This window comes from Lynx rufus, unplaced genomic scaffold, assembly GCF_022079265.1.
Source record: "Lynx rufus isolate CCGP_SWC_20201006 ecotype Redwood Valley unplaced genomic scaffold, mLynRuf1.p SCAF_5, whole genome shotgun sequence".
NCBI lineage: Eukaryota > Metazoa > Chordata > Mammalia > Carnivora > Felidae > Lynx > Lynx rufus.
Window position 1 is genome coordinate 153601332 of NW_025814867.1, and position 20877 is coordinate 153622208.

Consider the following 20877-nt stretch of genomic DNA (forward strand, 5'->3'; position numbering starts at 1 on the left):
CGCTCCCCTCCCCCTTCCCACCACAGGTGAATGGACTCTGCTCACTGCCAGGATTCACCTGCCGGCCAACCATGAGAGCTAAAACCTCTACCGCAGACTTCTGCATTCCAGGAACACCACATTGCTCAGGCATGTTGAGTAACTCAGGTGAAAAATGAATCGCAAATTTTCCTTTTAGGTTGCTCCAAATTCACTTAAAATGAAACCTGTCCTCATTTCCCTTTATTACAGGGGTGGCGGTCTGTCTTTTCTCATGTTCGTTCATGTTATCCCTCCAGCCCCCTTCCCTGCTCCCCACCATAAATAGCAGCTACTCAGTAAGCTTGCGCAGTGAACGGATGCATTAAATAGAGCAGTACGGGCTGGTGCCTCTCCCATACAAGTGGACACCTGCAAGTGAATCCGTGATTAAAGCAGAGCACTGTGCTTGTGGTGCCCAAGGTTGGCACTGGGTAGCATGGAAGGGAAAAGAGAGAGGTGCCTTTTCCCATTGTGGGCAAAAAGGTTCCCGAGAAGGAACACTTCACCTGAGCCTAGAGGAAGACCAGCTGTTGCTGGAATGCAGTCGACCTTCCCTGCTGCACCCAGGCGAGATCACAAGAGATGACCCCGGGAGGAATACCTCCGAGGGACCCTTCAGGAGGGATCTGTGATGACTGTGGGGGTGGGGATGTCTGGAGTGGGGAGAAAGCTAGGGAATCCCCTCTGAATCAGAAACCTGCTGAGGGGTAGAGGTGGTGATCTGTGTTTTCACAAGCCCTTCAGGGCATCCTGATGTATGCTCAAGCCTGAGAACCACTGTTGTTGTCTCAGGGAGTCTTTACAGAGTTGAATATTGGCCTTGCTTGGGATGGACAATGTAGTTAAACAACCACTGATTCCTCAAATTTCAGGTCACTAATAACCCATTTTCCTGGTCTCTCTGTGGAACCAAAGGGAACACAAGCAAATAATGACTGTCAGACCTTCACAGTCCCGTGAGTGGCACAGCATGGAAGGGGCTCTGCTTCACATGCAGCTTCAGTTGGAGAGGGACCACGCCTTGCTGCACAGACCCCTGGCTGAGCAGCCGCTCTGAGTAAATAGACGGTGGGTTTTGAGGAAGCGATGTCCAAGAGAAGAGGTCTGCACCTTGTCTCTGTCTGCACGAAATACAGTGTCCACGCCGTGTGTCTCCTATGAGGGGTACACATGGCCACGTGGCACCCTCCCCAAAAGTTACTGTCATCCAGTGGTCAGGACAGAATGAAGGGTCACATGTTGTGAAATACAAAGTGGACATGTGATCTGCCCATGAGATGTGCTTTGGAACACAGAAGCTATTCAGTTCAGGGCTGAGAAATTGACGGTGAATGACAGAACTCTGAAATACACACAGTATTGAGAGGCCAGGAACTCTGACTTGTAGCTGGTAGTTACTATTCCAGTCAGATTTGGCAGCTGGGGAAGATGCAGGGGCCAAGTGTATGCGCAGGCTTGGAAAACACATGTAGAATTTTAGAAACAGGCTCTTACAATTTTATGGGATCGAATTGAGGTTAACTATTGCATAACAGGACTTCATTTATTTACTTTCTAAAGTGTGGGGTGGCTCTCATGTCATTCATTCATTCACTCAGTCATTCATTCATCCAGCCAATAAACATTTGTTTATCGCTCCTCTTGCTGGGTCCCCTCCCTTTTCGGAATGTCACTGTCCCTTCCATCCTACACTGTCTGATAACCACACACAGCATTTCTCACCAGCCAGAGAGGCTTATCCAGCGGTTTCTACCAAAGACCTAACAAAAGAATTCACAGCACACACGCAGACCCTACTTGATTTTATATGTACTGGCTCTGAGAGCTGGTCTCCAGAATATCCCACATTTAATGTCAGGGCCTCTAGATGTCTAGATGTTTCTGAGAAACAGAGTTGGCCAGAAGGGTGATGACTCACAGTGTCCCAGATTCTGCGAGTGGAGTCTGTTGGAGAGAAATGGCATGGAGAATGAAGGTGCCCAGGTTCATACGAGGGAATGAGCAGGGATAGAGTGGGGAGGGGTGTAGGAGACATCTCCGTTGGCCACAAGGGATGTAGCCAGGGCCCAGGCAAGAAAGAATGAACCTGGAGACTGTGATGTTTGGGGAGACGGGTCCCACCTGAGTGTCTAGACATTGTGCAGGCAATGGGGATGTAGAGGGAAAGGAGTTTTGGTTAGGATGTCGAAAGAGAGTGTGTACCAGTTTGTGAACATAGGGCTGGGACCCCAACTATTTAGCAACACCTGAGTCATCTCAAAGGGCTTGGGTCCTCCTATGCGGACTAGAGGGTGACAACCTGGGCTACCTCCCCTGTAGGTAATGGGAGCCCCTGGGGATGGTAGGGTGGCCAAGGAGATCTGGGCACAGTTGGTCCAGATCTGCTAAGCAAGTGCAAAAGGCAGTGTTTTCAAAGGTATTAGTGTCTTTGTAGAGAAATGGCCTGCCTCAACCATACGAAGAGCTGCTTCTGTCACAGTTTTTGTAACTTTTGCTATGTATTTTCTATCCAGAAGAACCAAAGAAGATCCAAACTTCAGAAGGAAGTCCTTCAGTGCTTTAAATCTTGGTTCAAAGAGCCAAGTGACAGGAAGCTTATTTGTGATGTGTTCCAATTGCATACGGCTGCTTCCCAGGCCTTGCCTTCTTCAGTAAAGCATGGTTGACAAACTATGGTCCAGGGGCCAAGTCTCTTTGGGCATTTCTTCTATATGGCCCTTAGCTAAGAACGTATACACTTTTTACATTTTTACATGGCTGCAAAATTCAAAGGAGGGAGAATATTTTGTGGCGTGTGAAAATTACGTGAGCTTCAAAGGTCAGTATGTCTAAGTAAAGTTTTACTGGAGCTTGGCTGCACTCATTTGGCTGTCTGCTTCTGCCCTCCAGTGGCAGAGCTAAATGGTTAAGACAGAGGCTATAGGACTCACAAGGCTGCAAGTATTTACTCTTTGGCCCTTGACAGAAACGGCATACAGACCCCTGTGGGACACAATGTTGTGGACTGAATCAACGTGCAGGGTAGAATTCATGGGTTGCGCTGGGGTTGGAGGCGGGGCGGGGATGGGAGGTGAGCAATGGTGTGAGGAGACGCACCTCTGTGACAGGAGGGCCTGAGAGGGGCCAGGGTTTGGGCTGAGTGTTTGATGGAGTCAGTCCTCCTTCTTGCGGGGATGGCAAAGTTCTAACTGGGGTCCTATGAGAAGAGCAGCAGTGCCCGCATCAACAGTGCACTTTCGATCATGGATTTAGTATCTACCATCTACTCTTTATGTCATGATTGAAGCATACGGCCCATTGCTTCCACAGAGCTATTAAACTTGGCTTTTTATTTGTGCTTTGGTAATGAGAGGCATTGGCCTCAACTGAAGGACCTATGGGCATGAACAGTCACGAATGGGTAATGGAGGAGAAGTGTTGAGAGAGTGTTCAATAGGATAGTCTCCCCTGCCAGGAACATGCTATCCTGGACATGGGACCCCCAAGGGACCAGTCTGGTTCTCAGATGGGGGATGAGGCCGACACATGCCCAAATGCAAAGAGAGCCACAGGTCCTGTGTTGACCCTGGAGTGACCCTGCACATTCTATACCTCATACTTTCCTTCCTTGGGGATTCTGACTTCCAGAAGTCAATAATATGCCTCCTGAATTCTTCTGTTATGTATATAAAAACAGGGCTTATTTTCAACTTTAGATGGTTAACTTCCAGAAAAAACACAAAAAAAATGATAACATATCTTTAAAAGGTAGAATTGTTTCATTGCCCATATTTCTGTGATTACTCAAAGCACATAGCATTTTTATTTTACATCTCAACTTAAACTTTTCAAAAGCAGGTGCTAACGGGAGGAATCCATCACAAGAATTGAAAGAACATAAAACTAGTTTTCAAAGAGATTTCTACAAAGAGGAGCTGGCTTTAAAAAAAAATTATACGAGGTGGAGTTGATTGGTTACATCTTACTGCATTTAGTTAAATGCATTTGTAGTGGTGAAATGAATCTGAAAGCATACATTGTGTTTTTCTGTTTGCTTTCATGTTATCCTGAACATAGAATGTGGAAACTGGATACAGGACAGTCTCCTACAGCAATTGGCTCATGCTGTCCTGGCCAGAGTTCTTCCTGAAACAGACCACAAAGAACTTTGTCCAGCCTGGTTTTAAATGATAAAAGCAGCATCATATTTCTTCCTTTGCCTTAAGAGACATGTCCAGGACATTACAGGTGTCGTCTGATGTCTGTGCAATTCTTGGTTGGACATGTGTTCCTTTATTTGTTTGATTTTTTCATTCTAACATAGGTGCCCCATTTATTAACTTAACTACCTTATTTGATTTCTCTGATAAGATGAGAAATGTCATCAGCAAGATGGCTTAATGACTGCTCGCTAGGAAAATCAGGCAAATAAAATGGTGTATCTTCATTCACTCACTTGATGGGTGCCAATTGGTTTTATAATGGTTAGAACCATACTCACTGTAGCTTGATCTGATTTGCTCTCTGTTAAAAGCAGAGTTAGTATTTTATGAGAACCAGTAAAACTAAACACGAGGCAATCTTATGAATATTTTTCTTAAAGTTACTACCTAGTCATTCATTATTAGATTATTTAAAATAAAATTTTTATTTGTTTGTTGTTGCTGTTGTTTTGTTTTGTTTTGGTTTTGCTTTTTGTTTTTTTGTGTTTTTTTTTTTTTTTTTTTTTTTTGGTAAGGCAAATTTCACAATATTTATATTTACTGGGATGTATTGTTAGCAGAATGGGCTGTGCTACCCAGAGCCACCTGGGGGCCAGCATCCTGCATAGGGATCAAAATTGAGGCTGTCATTCAAGGGTTCAACCTGCATATTCTAAAGTGTCATCATGTCTTTTATCCTCTCTGTTATCAAGTCAGTACTGACAGATGAGTAGGGAAGATAATACTTATAAACATGTCCATTCGTTTATGATAAAATAAGAAAAACTCTCTGAATGGAACGAGTGTAAAGGGTTTGAGTTTCAGCAAAGACAAAGTAAGTTGCTTGAGGTCATTTTTATTAGGTGTGGTCATGGGAGTAATACGTGATTTTCCTGAAGTCTAATCTATTACTTTTTAAATGATATCCAAGTATTCTTATTATATGCAATTTACTTGTAGAGACATTTAACTTATGTTAATCCTCCTTGATGCATGATGAAATGTCAAGTGATATTTTTGCATATACTCTTAATTTTTCACTAGAAGTAGTATATATTCATACACATATGTCCCTGTAAAATTTCATAGCTAAAATTATGCATAGTGTACTTAATAGGAAATTAAGTAATTTTTAATATTATTCACTCATAAGCAATTTTTATCCTAATGTCCCATCTTAGTTATTTTATTTTATTTTTTTTTAGAGACAGAAATAGAGAGCATGGGTGGGGGAGAGGGGCAGAGGGAGAGAGACGGAATCTCAAACAGGCCCCATGCTCAGCAAGGAGTCTGACACGAGGCTCGATCTCCTGACTCTGGGATCATGACCTAAGCCAAAATCAAGAGTCAGACGCTCAACCGACTGAGCCACCCAGGTGCTCCCCACCTTTTCTCCCCTAATGTCCCACCTTTACAACCTAATTCACTTGTAAAATATGATGTTGCTGTGTTAGACAAAGAAAGACCTGTAGCTGGTCATCAATAAATGTCCAGAACGCTCTTTTAGCTCTAACTTTGTGATTGTCATCATTATTCTTCTTTGCATTTTTGATAATGTTCTCTATGAAGCCAAAAATACCATCTCTGCCTCCTAACACTCTTCGCTAGCAGTTTATCACCTAACATCTTTGAAACAGAACAACGAAAGTGCCTCTGACGTCTTGTATTGTGTCATGTTCATCCAGCCTCAGTGTGAAACTTATAGAACAAGCCATCTGAAAGGATTGCCAGCTGGTGAATGGAGATGGCCTTGATCCTAGTCCTTAGTCCAAGCTCAATTTGTGTCCTGTCAGGGTCAATTAACTGGAGCCGTACAATGGGATGTCCCTCCTATGCTGAGTTCCAGCCAGTCTCTCCAGCATGCCTGGTGTCAGACCTGGACCCACACTCCTGGCCACTAAGCAGTCTTTGGAAAGCTGGCCAGCATCTTTTTGCTGCACATGGGGGCTGGGAACCAAGAGAATTGCCTGCTTAGGTTCGGAGGTCAGCCAGGACCCTTGGGCAGTCTGGATCAAGGCTCTCTCTGGGACAGAGAACTAGGGTCAGTGGTGAAGGCCAATCACACAGCTAAACCAGGAAGGCTAACCCAAGGGGTAGATGGAGAGAGATGCCAAATATATGCCCAATGAAGCAAATAAGCAGTGGATGGGGTTGTTAAAGGGATTTGTGTATGTTATACATGTACAAAAAAGATGTGAACACAGTAAAAAAAAAAAGGTTTCCAAAAACAAGGTACTTCCTCTTGATATGAATATTTAAACATGAATGCAAGCAATAGAAATTGTTCATGTGTTCATTTAACACATATTTAAATATAATTCTACGGGGGATACAGTGAACAAACAAAAACAAGACAAGATATGCCCTCTATCCTCCCAGAGAGAGAGAATACTCCTAGGCTATGTGGATGCCCAAAAGGTTTTTAAATCAGCTTGGATTTTTCTTCTCTTACTATAGGGGAAAGAGCCTGGCTTGTTAATATGAGAAGGGCTGATAGTTACTTAAATATTTGTAACACATGTTGGTCACCGGGATTTTTAATAAAGCTGCTGTAAATCCAACTCTAGAACAAATTGATTAAGAAATGTAAATTCTGTAATTTTTCATAGCCTGAGGATTCAAGTGAGAAGCAAGAAATGAAGTAAAATTAATTTCAAGGCAACCCTTTTCAATTTCAACTGATGTTGGAAAAAGGGGTGTTGACTTACTGGTCCAGTTACGCTAAGGTTCAAGTTTACAGTTGGAAAGAAAGAGGGAGAAGGTAAAAGTTACATTTTTCTTCTCTCCTCTAACACTAATGTCGGGTAAAATTTGTAACATGAGGTTGGAAGGAACAGGACAAGAAACTAATATTTGTTGAACTTCACTTGGGCCCAAGCTGCAATCTTGGCATTTCAAGTACCTTAGCTTTTCGGTTGCTTAGAAACCAGTTGGAAAAGCTGCATGAGGGTCCTCAAGCGGATAGTCCCCAGCCCTCAGATTTTGGGCAAATCCCTTTAACGTCAGGAGTTTGTACAAAACCTGATGTACTTGATACACAGATCTAATGGCATAATGTATGCAAAACTGAACACAATGCCTGGTAGAGGGCAAATGCTTCAGGGATCCCAGCCAGGGAATACTGTTCTAGAAGGCTGTCTTTTCCAACACAGCAAGCCATTTCCTGGGTAGGGGGATTTAGATGCAGGAGTCAAGGGGAACCTGCCATTTATTAAATCATTATGATGAAAGTCACTGGCAAGAAGGCAGTTCTGTTTTTAAATGACGAGCTAAGCCATTTTCTCATTGGAAGAGCTCATCTCAGAAACATACGATAGATAGATTGCAGTGGTGCTTCAATCGGTGGGAATTACTGGGGATTGTGGAGATGTGGTGTTTGGTTAAAAGCATTCTTCAGCTTACTGAAATTTAACCCCCTAAATACGCGATGTTCATATTTTATGGAAATCAGGTGTCTCTTTTCCAACATTGTTCATTCTAAATGAAATCCAGCCAGAGGGGTGGACACAGAAGGGGCAAGAAAAGTGGCAAAGTCATTCTCAGGGACCTCTCTGGAGTCATCAGTTTGACAGCTGTTTTTAGCACGGCCATATTGAAACAGCTGAAAATTCCGTAGTTTTCGGATGGCCTGCGGCTCTAAACGGACTTCTCGTTTTTAAACAAAAGGAAATATTTACGTCAATAGGAAAAACAAAAAAACAAAAAACCTCTGCCTTAAATTGCATCCTCTGGAGAAGTGTTTTAAAATACCTGTGATAGTTAAATATTCCAGATGCTTAAGGTTTTCTGTTATAAGCACATGCAAATAGCGGGCAATCAAACTGTCCTGCATTTGCAATAAAATGGAATCCGTGGATTCTGAGACTGGCCAGAAGAGAAGGTGATGGGCACTTTCAAAAGAGACTTGTTCTGTCGGTATTTTGACACTTATGGACACAGACTGAAACCGCAGTTTTCTGACAAACCAAAGAATTCTCCTTTAAGTTTTATGATTTTGCAGGTACTTTATCAAATCTGTTATCAATAATTGGTAGCTTTACATATTTGTTCTGATTTTAAGGAACGCCAGCAAAAACATGCAGTAAATTGTATTTGCTTCTGCAGACCCTTCTGTCCTTTAAAGGGTTGAGGGGGGAGCCAGAGCTAGAACATGAACCTTTAGTATCATTTATTTTTATTTATTTAGAACCACTGATGTTACCTCTAGAGTTGCTGCCAAGGCGCTGCTCAGCATTTTTATTTAATTCCAAATACGTAAAAGTATTAAAAGCCCGATTTAATATGGCCCTGGTTCTCGGACATCTGCCCGAAGGCTGACATTTGATGTGACGTGCAAAGGGCCATTTCCTCTGACACCTATCACAAAATTTGTGAACCATTACGGCCACTCGGTTTTCAATAAATTACAGGAGAAGCCCATTGGCCGTCCGTCTGCCCCACAGAGCAGGGCTCACATCTTTGGGTGTCCTCCCACGGTAGGCTCGGGAGAACCTCACTGTAGCATGGGTTAGACCCTCATGATAGTACAGCCTGAGGCTCGGATTTCCTCATAGCTAGGGTGCCTTCTCCACGGCAGGTGCTGAATGATGGAAGGCTTCAGAGGCCATTGTGATATGGAACATCTATGCTACGGACCTCATCATTCTCAGCTCACAGATGTCCTCCGCCAATCATTTGTTCATTCACTCATTCATGCATGCCAAGGTGCCAGTCACTGGGGACCGAAGATGGATGAGACACTCCCTGACCTTCAGGAGCTCACAGAACAACAGAACGTAGAACAGAACGTAGAACCCGTGTGATGGGGGTCTCACTGAGCTGTCACCAAGAGTGAGGGTGGCACAGACGCTCCGATAATTAATTCCACTTCGGAGATGCACACATCTTCACAGAGAGTCGAGTCAGAGGGACCGAGCAGGCAGAAGGGGGAACGTTACAAACGGTGTTGGCCATGACCGGCAAGGAGGAGGCAGAGGCCAGCTGTGGGCACGTTAAGGGACCATTGTCACTGGAGGAAAGCAGGGTGACAGCCTGCAGCCAGTGCTGAGTGGCCTGGCGAGCCCTATGAGTAGACCATTCAGTCGGCCCTGGGGAAACTTCACCAGACTTGAAAATTTTAAAATTTGACTTTTCTTTGGTGAAAGACATGGGTGGATAAAAAAGAAAGCCGTGTTGTTTATTTTGTTCAACAGAAGGGGCATGTCACAGAAGCACTGCTTACACAGTAATTAAATGAACTTAGTCTCCAGCTTCAGTGTTAAAGAAAGGCTGCCAAAGTGCCCCCGACCTTTAAGAGGTCGAGAGCCTAAAATGGCTGTTTTCCCACCAAAGCCCCAGGGCTATTCTCTCCTCTGTCTTCTCTGCACTGAGCTCACCTTCTACTTACGTCAGCTGTCCCGTGACCCTGAATGAGTGTCCAGCCCAGTCCTCTCACAACTTGGGGGATTTCTATCCCGCTGACTGGCGTGGGGCTCCCTCTCTGGGGAAATGTGATTTCTCTTTCTTTCTTTACTTCCTTCTCTCTTCCCTTTTCTGATCAGTCTCCATACACAAGATATAAATCTGGGACTTTTACACCATAATAACATCAAGGCATATTTTCTGCAATGTATCATCCTTTACATATACTTTGGGTTGCAGATAAAAGCATAATTTAGTTGAATCGGGGACGCACTTCCATTACATAATCAGGCCAACAGGAAATGCCAAGTCAGCGAACGGCGGCCCTTACCTCGTTCGGTCTGTTAAGTCACCTGTGCACCTGTCCGCGTGCTGACGGGCCACACAACGTCAGCCCGCTGCTCCGAGGGAAAACACTGAACCATGCATTACGACCGGCTCATGACCTAACGGAAGCAAGGCTTTCTTCTAAGAGCCCACGACATGGTCATTCTTTTGACACTAGGAAGAAACGTAACTGCAATTTACCGACTTTGGCTTTTTTTTTCTTCTAGAGACAGAAAGGACGCAATGCCCTTTAAAGTCTCAAAAGTTTCCATTTTTCGGCGTAGGAGCTCTGTGGACAGACACCTTTCTCATGAGGGACCAGAACGCTTTAGGGACCACAGGAATAGCACTTTTCCGGTGGCAAAGTGTGAGATGCTGCAGGGCCAGTGGAGGAAGCCTCACAGAGCCTTTGAGCCCGAGTGAGTCAGCATTCCGTCTGTAGCGTGGCTGGGATGCGTACAGGGTTACGGCTTGCTGAGTGCCTTTTATTACACAGTGTGTGATGCTCGCAGCTGGCGGACGTGCTCACAGAGACAAACACCATCCCCGTCCCACGCTGCTTGGCCTGCACTATCCGTCCGGCTAAACGGTCCTGGCTTGCTGTCCCCCGGAGCCACAGCACTGGCTAGGGGATATAAGAGCTCGCCGCAGGAGGGCTTGTGGCCTTAAAGTGCGTCAACACCACCATGACAACGAGGATCCTTTTGTGTTATGGACGCAGCTCACTTTTCTAAGGAGCTGGGACCGGAAGGACAACAGCAACAGCAGGTGTGATGAGTTAGGTCTTCCCGGGTTTCAGGGGAGAGCCCCTTAAGGACCCCGCTGTGGTTGTCGACTTCTCCTCTGAGATGGAACGCAGGGAGGGAAACCAGAGCCGGAAGAGCCAGTGCAACTTACACAAGTTTGGCTCCAGCAAGAATATTCTGGATAAAAGGGATTGGACCTACAGTCATCAATGGTAAGAGCACATCGAGGGATGACTAATCCCCTAGACAGTTTCCCCCACCACGTTAGTGATGTCGGGCAGTGCACCCAATGGGCTGCTTGTGACCGGCTTGTTCCAGGACATTCACCAACTCTGCTTCCTCCGCCAACAGCTTTGCTAGGAAAAAACATGCCAGCCAGACGAAATTGTGCCGAGTGGGCAGCTGTTCAGTTTGTCGCTTAAGCTGTGTCTCCCTGAGACCGGCTGACCAGCGGCCGGTCCGCACCTGTGGCCACGTGCGGTCACTGCTGCCTAGGATGGCACCTGGCTCCTGAGGGGACGTGACGGGCACCGTCCGGGACACCGCGAGCTGGTGGAACAGTGCCGGCAGGGGTCCATTCCACCAGCTCAGTGGGCTTTGTGCCAGTCTCTGATGTGCCGCTGGGAGAAAAGCCACTAGAAAAAGCCCCCCGCCCCACCAGACAGAAATGAGACGCGCTGGCCACATCTGTTTCACTCTTTGTGTGGAGACCAGCTCTTAGGACTCCATCAAATTCCACGCATGGAAACAAGGCAAAACGACCTCGCTCTTTGTGGGTACAGAATCAGCCGCACGAGTGTTCAAAATGGGGATACGCATATTCGATTTCAAGAAAAGGGCTGTTTATCTCATTTCGCAAAACAAAAGTTGTACGAAATGTGAGTGTCTCAGCATCCTACCACTTAACACGAGTGAAGGGCACACCCCGCACAAAAAGCGTCAGGAATGCAAGTGTTTTTACCTTCCAGGTGACTCTGATGCTCTGAGATGAGATGGGCTCCAAGTGGACTTCCTGAGGTGGGCCGTCAGGAGCTGTGAAGACCAAAGCCCACAGGCCCGTTAGAGCCGAGTTCCAGAGCTGACTGAAGTCTACACAACATGCAGGCCCAGAAGACGCCCCCCGCCCCTCACCACACCTCCCAGAAGCACAGAGAAACGTGTTTGCAGCTTCAGGAAGCAATTCAATTTGGCAGAGTCACTGGGTCCTAAATTTACCCCGTGTTTACCCAGTCCCAGGAACAATGAACCTTGGGGACCCGTCCTTCTGTCACCTCCTCACCACGCCTTTGACAACGTGATTAATAAACCCTAAGTCTGAGCAAGTTCACAGGTAAAACAGGAAGTTGAAAAACAGTATTTCTTTTATAAACCTCTGCGGTGGCTGTTGGAGCGCCCTCTCTTTCCCTTGGAAGCTCGTGTTTAGTGACATGGTATTGGGGCCATGCAGGTTGTTCAGAGCTATTGGGGCAAAACAAAAAAATCAGGATTCGTCTGCCTTTGAGTCTCTTAGACGACTTTAGTTTTTCGCACTCTCTGATTAAAAAACTCTCGTTACCCAAAGTCTGTCGCCTTGGAAGGCAGAAGAAGCAAAGTTGAAGAGTCAAAGCGTGCAAGTCGTATCACCTTATTTTCAACGGTTGTAGAGATTCCGATTACGTTCCAGTTCCAGTCGGTCACTAGCATGAGCGACGTGCTGGCACTAAGCACACAGCGTAGAACTCAGAGTCGGAAAATATTTTTGTCCGCCGAGAGTTCACGTGTTATCAGAATGGCGAATGCACGCTCTGGGAGAAACACCACCGTACGGCAGACCAGATACTCAAGTGTCTTCCGAGAAGTGGAAGCAACTGGTAACCCAGGACTCAGAGGAAGAGACCCCCTCGGATGCAAACGTGCTGTCAGAATGACAATTCTGTGATCCCTGCTGAGCTGCACAAGGGCCACATCCACGGACTTGGAGATGCCACTTTGTGGCAGGGGAAGGAGCACGTGGCAGATAAGAAAGCAGAAACAGTGAATGTGAACCGGTCTGAAGGGTTCGCAAGTCAATGGCAGGGCTAAGATAAAGGTCAGATTAGGGGAGAAGGGAGGTCAAGGGAAACCTGTTTCCCTTGATTCAGGAGAAGCGTGAGCCATACTCGGATGGAGTTGCCAAGCTGGTGGGTGTTTTGGTCTTTCTGCCTGAGTTCAAATTCTGGCTGTTATCACTTAGTAGCTGTGTGGTGCTTTGCAGGTGACTTAATTCTCTGTTTCCCTCGTTATTTAACAGGACAATAAAATTCATGTCCTAGGATTGCTATGAAAATCATGGACTCTCTAAATACAAGCAATAATAGTTATTGCCATTGAGTGTTTTGCATAAGGGGAAGTAAAGGGGGAAATTCACACAATGAAAAGAAAAGGTACACTTGAAGGAACAACGTGTGAGCACAGACACAAGGGCTCTATCAGGAGCAGAGGTGGTAGGGGTCCCAGGGGGCATCGGAGCAACCACCTCCGGGTGGGAGGAGGGAAGAAAGAATGGGGATGCTTTCGGGGGACTTGCTGGGTGAGGGAAGCAGGCTCAAACCTGATTGCATTTTCCCAGCTAAATCATAAGAGGCAAGGTCAGGAAATCAGAATTGGAGCAGGAAGGAGGGCCGTGGGCTTTAGGAACACACAGGCTTGAGGAATGGCCTGTGGAAAAGCATGCCCCATACAGCACAGAGGAGCAGGGACCCCCAGTTTGGCACATGAACATGACATGGGGAGAAGCTCACGTGTGGGCCTTCATGAGGCCACCGACAGGTGCAGACGGAGCGTGCAGGTGGGCTGGGGTGAGCAGTGCACTGGGCAGGAAGAAGCTGGCACCCAACTTCTACTGGAGGACGGACAGCAGGACCCTATGACTCCATACAGGGGGGAGAAGCGGGGGTAGGGAGCTGACTCCAGAGGCCAGGGCTGGTGGGACCAGGAGAGAGTAAGAATGCCAAGAGGGGAAGACGATTTTCCAGAAAAAATGGTTCATCGCGTTTTAGAAATATGAACCTGGAGGGAATTGGAGATACTGGGTGTGCAATGAGCAGCTGGAAATGTTTACAAGGGCCAGAAGAGAGAGAGAGGAGGAGTTGAGTCTGCACTTGGCTTCCTTCCCCATGTCTCCTTCCGTCCTGCTCACGCCAGCCCTGAGATCTGCCCTGCGGGTCTCCTTTCTGTGCTTGGTCGGCCTCTGTCCCCACGGAGGCTCTCAGCCTCACCCGACAGCCTGCTCCAGACCCTCATCTATGGCTGGTGCCAGTTTCAAAGGGGACATGGGCCGAGAGCAGCCTTCAAACCACTCAGTCATCATACTGACTTCCCTGTGTTCTGTGTCCTGTGTCTTGCCTCCTTCTGCACGCTTCCATTCTGCACCCCCACCCCCCACACACCCTCATGTCTCAGCTGCCACCAACATCTCAGTGGAACCCAACCACATCTGCCCTAGGCAGATCTGACCTTCTCCCCCGGAGCTTTCTTTTCCCTCTGTCAGTGTTGCCTGCCTGCACCTGTGTGACGCCCACAGCGCACCCCATCTCAGCATCGGGACCGTCACAGTCACTGTGGTGCTGGGCACACACGTAGACTGTCTTCCCCTAGCGGACACTAAGCTGAACAGCCTCCTGACCCGGGTCCAGAGCAACCCGCTTTGAAGGGGAAAGAAACGTGCAGACACTGAAACAAAGAGCACGGTTCTCTCTCCCCAGCAGGTCATGGGGACGGTTGGTTCGCCATGGGTGCTGTGGCCTCTTGGATCCATCGATGATCCTCCAATGAAAGGAGTGTGCTAGCACTGAAGGGGACTCCAGAGCAGGGACCAAGGGAGGGGCTGGCCTCCAGCCACCTGCCATAATGGTTGTCATAGCTCTGCACCTAGATTCTGCTCACAGGGTCAGGCCTTGAATGCAGGCGCCTTCGACAGCAGCTCCAATGGAAAGCCGTGGGACAGGTTTCTCCCACACTGATGATTCTGTGGTCATCGGGAAGCACGGGGTTCGAGCCTGAAAATCCTTCTTGGAAAAATTACTTTGAGGTCTGACAGCTATATACTGGTGCTGAATTATTTTAATTTAATTGTGCTACATCGAATATCATGAGGATCCCATTTGAGAGGCACAGGAGGCAGTGTGGGGACAGCCCCGCATTCTGCGTCCTCTGGGTGTGTCTGGGCCGTGGCCTGTGGTGTCGTGGCACACAGTCTCAGGCTTCACATCCTTGACGACATGTAGTCAGGCTTAAAAACAAAGACGTGAGGACAGTGTTTATAAAATGGCCTGGATTTTATCAGAAAACATGAAGTCAATGATGCAGTCATGAACTGGGGAGGATTTGTTTTTCCAGGCTGGTCCCTTACTCTCTGAAGGACCCCCCCCCCCCGCCCCGCCCCTGTCCCTGTCTCTAGGACAGACCTGACCATGTTTAAGAACATGGCACCTTTTTATGTAGCCTAGTGGTTTGTTAGTAACTCATTTATTGGTTGGCCTATTCTCTGAAGGGAATGGTTTCTGACCTCCCCTCTCTTTTTTAAAAAAATTTTTTTTTTTCAACGTTTATTTATTTTTGGGACAGAGAGAGACAGAGCATGAACGGGGGAGGGGCAGAGAGAGAGGGAGACACAGAATCGGAAACAGGCTCCAGGCTCCGAGCCATCAGCCCAGAGCCTGACGCGGGGCTCGAACTCACGGACCGCGAGATCGTGACCTGGCTGAAGTCGGACACTTAACCGACTGCGCCACCCAGGCACCCCTGACCTCCCCTCTCTTAAAAATAAAGTGATAGAAGGGTGCCTGGGTGGCGCAGTCGGTTAAGCGTGTGACTCAGCTCAGGTCATGATCTCACGCTACATGAGTTCAAGCCCCACGTCTGGCTCTGTGCTGACAGCTCGGAACCTGTTTCGGATTCTGTGTCTCCCTCTCTCTCTGCCCCTCCCCCTGCTCATGCTCTGTCTCTCTCTCTCTCTCTCTCTCTCTCAAAAAATAAACAAACATTAAAAACAAACAAACAAACAAACAAAGTAATAGAAAAAAAAAAGACAAGGGAGGAAAGAACAACCTACACACACACACACACATTAGCGCCACGCCCAATTAAACTAGGATGCATTTTTGGTTTTTTGAGCATTGAATTTTCCACTCTAAGTTTCTAAAGCATTATAGGAAAAACCTTTATTGAAAAAATTAGTCTGCTTTTGGAATTTGCATGGTTTCCTGAGCTGTAATTAGCCCCTGGGTCTTCATCTCATGGCAAACAGATGATTTCTGTAAAGTTATAATCCAAGGCAGATTGAAATCCCAAATGCTGAAAGTATTCAAGATCAACCACTAGGTCCTCATTTATTTAACTAACTTTGAAAATTGTGTTGACATCTGACATTTAAGAATTTATGTACATGCTCTTGAACTGAAGCTATCACTATATATAGAAAGCATAGTTTCTTCTCTTTCTAGCTTTTTCTTGCAAGCTGGGAGGTAAGAATTAAGAATGAATGTGATTTTTCAAAACAAACACTCTTTGTATTTCTATAGAAGCCCAAACTGTTCAATCTGCAAAACGATAGTAAGTGAAAATGGTATTTCAGTTCCTCATGTTTTTCCTAGGCAAGGCAGCCTTTACTAATTCTGTCTGGCTCAAAACACAATGATGACGGACCCTTCCTAACTTCCAGACACGCAGACCTCTGTTCTTGATCTCCTCTTACGGGCACCAGGGCTGGCCTCTCATCCCTGCCTCCTGACACAGCCCCTCTCCCTCATCCTGCTAACCTGACCCCTTGTGGCTCTCAATGGACAGTCTCCACAGAGAGTCCTCTCTCTCACTTCCCATCAGCAGATACCAAGACTCCAGCTATGGCACACCCCTCTACCCTCGGAATATTCTCTCCTCCACAAAGCCATCTCCTGGCTTCATTCAGACTCTTGGAACCAAATCAATCATTTAACGTGGCTGAACCGTCCCAGTGGGAATCTGTTCCAAGTTTCCACCTCTGGTTCCCTTATTGGGGAATTTACTGAGGGCTTACTCTGCACAGGTCCAAAAGCAGGCAAGGACTAGGTATAAAAATGGGTTTAAGAAATGTCAAGTCGGGGGGCATCTGGGTGGCTCAATATATTGAGTGCCTGATTCTTGATCTCAGCTTAGGTCATGATCTCAAGGGCCTGAGTTCAAGCCCCGCACTGGGCTCCATGCTGGGCATGGAACCTACTTAAGAAAAATAAAAAAATAAGGAAAAAAAATGCCTGAGGGGCAACTGCACAATTCTACCACACATTCACTTCTGATGGAGGTATTGGGCATGAGAGCAATGTTCTTTGCTGGGAGAAGGAGACAAAGACAGTGTTTAATAAAAATCAAATTAAACAAAGAACAGTTGACCCCTACATGGGAAAAAAAGGAATTCATTTAATAACTATTTATCAAGTGAATAGTTTATTAACTTTTTAATTTAAGACTTATTATGTGCCAAACAGTATTCTAGGTGGCTGGGATGCAGCAATGGACCAAACAGGCAACTATTCCTGACCTTGTGGGAGGGACTAAAAATAGCTCATAAACAAAATAAATTGGTAGATTGTATGCTATGTGGATGGCGAGTGATGCTATTTTTAAAAAATGAGAATGTTGAGGGAGGGAGGGGACCTAGTATGCTTGAGCAGGCAGTGGGTTGGACCAAACACCTGAAGAGGTGTGGGAGGAGGGGGAAGAACATTCCAAACCATTCTAGAACATTCTAGGTTAGCCAGGGAGTGACTATAGGGCATGGATGAGGGACAGCGAGGCAGCCAGTGATTTGTTTGGTTTAATTCTCAAAGTCTTTCAGAGGAAGCTGAAGAAAAACGACAGCCATGGGGGCAGATTGCTAAAGGCTCAGCGGCAGGGCGTGCCTGGTTCTTCCCTGTGGGCAGACGCTGTGCACTTGACCGTCTTTTGGAAGAACACGGTTGATGCCACACTGGGTCCTACTGTGCACTGACCTTCATGCATACTGTTACATGTGGATGCCTTTTATTCCTTAAGCCCTCATCATATCCTCTCCCTCTCAGGCCCCAGCTCAGCACAAAGAGGACACTCTTCCTCTGGATCACATCTTGCTTCTCTGGACTGTGATCAAGGCTGACGCCCAGGGCTGTTAACTTAGCACCAGATCCAATGGAAACGCAACGACTCCATGTGGTGACCCTTCCGTCATCCTGACCTTCTCTCCTCTGGTGCGTCTGGAAAAAATTCAGTGGTTTCTCCGCGAGCTCCTGCATATCTGAACTTCTGCATTCTATGGGCAGTTTCATAACGAAGACGGTGAAGGGATCAGCCACCCAACCTCAGGCACCGGCGCTGGTGACACGTAGCGTTCGGAGCACAGCTGCTAATGGGGAAGCTGGTCTTGGGTGAGGGTCAGCTGTGGACGTGATGCGACGATCGGTGTTGAAGGAACTTGGTAAGACAGTGCGCCTCCGGCCCATTAGGATCTAATCCCATTAACTCTTGCCTGTGTCCCTACTTCCTCTCTCTCCTTCTGCTCTCTGAGGGCCTAGAGGCTGCTGAGGGAAGTCAGGAAGACAGCTCTAGACAGTGAGACCCCTGATGCATGTCAAGCATATACCAGGGTGTCTGACAAACGCATCTGTGAGCCCTCACATGAAAACACACTTGGGACTGTGGCATTGGAACCGTGCTATTTTCTAATGTTGGGTAAGGACACTGTGTAGGTGGCAGTGACACCTTCTGCACTAAGCTTTGTGACGGAAGATACAGCAGGAGTCCAGAACCCACATTCCCACCACGGCCTAAATTAGGGATCTGTAAACTTTTAAAACAATTTTATTTATTAATACTTTTGAGAGAGAGAGAGCGCACAAGTGGGGGAAGGACAGAGAGAGAGGGAGACACAGAATTGGAAGCAGACTCCAGGCTCCAAGATGTCAGCACAGAGCCCGATGCAGAGCTTGAACTCACGAACTGTGAGATCATGGCCTGAGCTGAAGTTAGGCACTTAGCCAACTGAGCCCCCAGGTGCCCCTGGGATCTATAAACTTTTTACGTAAGGGGACAAGTAGTAAATATTTAGGCTTTGCAGGCCACAGGAAGTCTCTGTGACATATTCTTCTTTTTAAGATGAAAAACCTATTCTTAGCTTGAGGGTTGTAAGTGGGATTTGGCTCATGGGCTGTAATTTGCTGAACCGTTACATGAAAGAAGGGTGGGGCGATGATGAACTCAGGGGAGCATATGGTCAGCCTCAAGGTAACCTCTGTACCCTTGGCCCCAGCTGATTCTTGACAAGCAGGCACTCAAGAGGAACTGTTACTAGATTTTGAGCTGACTTTTCCAGATTTTAAAAACTGACACCTAAATTCAAAGATTGGCACGCTAATAGGCAGACCCAAGCCGAACACACACTCGGGCCTGCTGTGCTGTGGGCTGCAGTCTGTGACCGGGAACAAGGCCCAGCCCATCAGGACAGGGTCAGGAATCTCAGGCTGCTGGCTCTGGTGATTCCCGTGTCTTAGCTGGTGCTCGGACACGTGTGGCTTCCTCTTCCTCCACCTTCCACCCCTTCTTCCCTTTTGCCTTTCTCTACTTTTCTTCTTTTATTTTTTTTTAATCTTTACTTATTTTTGAGAGAGAGACAGAGTGCGAGTGCGAGAGGAACAGAGACAGAAGGAGACACAGAATCTGAAGCAGGTTCCAGGCTCTGAGCGTCAGCACAGAGCCCGACGCGGGGCTCGAACTCACAAACCGTGAGATCATGACCTGAGTGAAGACGCTTGACCGACTGAGCCACCCAGGTGCCCCTCTCCTTTTCTCTCCTCATGAGGCCCTTCAAAGCTTCAGTGCAAATATATCCTCATCGCACACACAGGGGTTCACCGTTATACCCACTCTACCACAATCCTGTGAGGCATCTTCATGAATATTCCTCCCACATCAGAATTCCATGAAAGGTATGGAATTCCATGAAAGGCTGGCCTTGTGCCAGCCACACATGAAGAATGAGACCTGAGCAGCGTGTAGCCCCTGATGATGAGGGGGGGTCACGGCATCATCCGGGACACTGAGCTCCATGGAGAAATGATGATATGCCTCAAAGGCAATTGCCAGAAGGATTCCTACTTGTGCTGGGGAGGAGCCCTGATGTCATCCAGGGAGACGGGAACTTGGTTGCCCTTCCAGACAGAGGACTCGGCACACATGCAGAGAATGGCAGGTGGGGGGCAGGAAAGGGCCAGAGGAAGCCGAGTGTGGCTTCCAAGTACAGGGGGTGTGGGGAGACCCGTACCTAACTAACCACCTCCCCGACTCATGTCCCCACCCAGGTGGGTACTGACCGATGTCCCCCGGTACCTCAGACTTGGGCAATGCCTCACCACAAAAATGAGTGGGTCTACAGATTCCAGAAGTTTCCATCTGAGGATTCTTACTGCCTGAGAGGCGGCCTCTTTTTTTCGTAGGTAAAGTGGGCACGAAAGATGGTCATCTGGAGATGACAGTATCTCCTAGAAGATGAGCCTTTGGGTATCCCTGCTGGGAAGCCGCAGCAACCTGCGGCCACCGCAGGCAATTCTGATGAGGGCATCTTTGGTCAGGACGGTTGCCTTTCTTCCTACGTGAGTTCGCGTGTGAGAAAACCCGCTTTGTTTCTTCCTTTATTTTTTAAATGTTTTTTTTTTTTAATCTATTTTTGACAGAGAGAGCACGCAGACAGGGGTGGGGCAGGGAGAGAGGGGGACAGAGGATCTGAAGCAGCTCTGTGCGGACGGCAGCGAGCCTGATGTGGAGCTCCAGCTCGCGAACCGCGAGATCGTGACCGGAGCGGAAGTTGGACGCTCAACCGACTGAACCACCCAGGCTCCCTTGAGAAAATCTGCTTTTTAAAATTCCAGCCACAAAACCTATGCACCCAGACAAAGCCAAATTCTGTTTTGAAGCTTCCCTCTGTTCTACCTGCTCCTCTCCTTGCATCTTCCCTTCGCTCATCTGAATAGTAAATGAGCGAGGCTGGCGGGAAGGAGCAGCCGACAGCAGCCAGCGTGCAGGTAAAATCCAAGAGGCCGCCCTGGAAGCCAAGGAGGTGGCTTCTGCATCTGAGCGTCTGCAGAGATGCTGGGAATCTGTACTGCAGGCCGGTGACCGGAGCGGCTGTTCGCCTGACCGCCCAGCCCGGAGGGACGCGCTGCCATGGCAACGGCCAG

The 20877-nt window shown here is 47.4% G+C and overlaps 1 protein-coding gene across 1 annotated transcript in view; it reads right to left on the reverse strand.

Moving 5' to 3' along the window:
- The window catches only part of DSCAM (DS cell adhesion molecule), a 628479-nt gene that overhangs the window by 103049 nt on the left and 504553 nt on the right, over positions 1–20877 (reverse strand). Inside the window, exon 16 of the mRNA XM_047100488.1 lies at positions 11637–11707. Coding sequence (XP_046956444.1) covers positions 11637–11707 — 71 coding nt within the window. The remainder of the gene's footprint in view (positions 1–11636; positions 11708–20877) is intronic.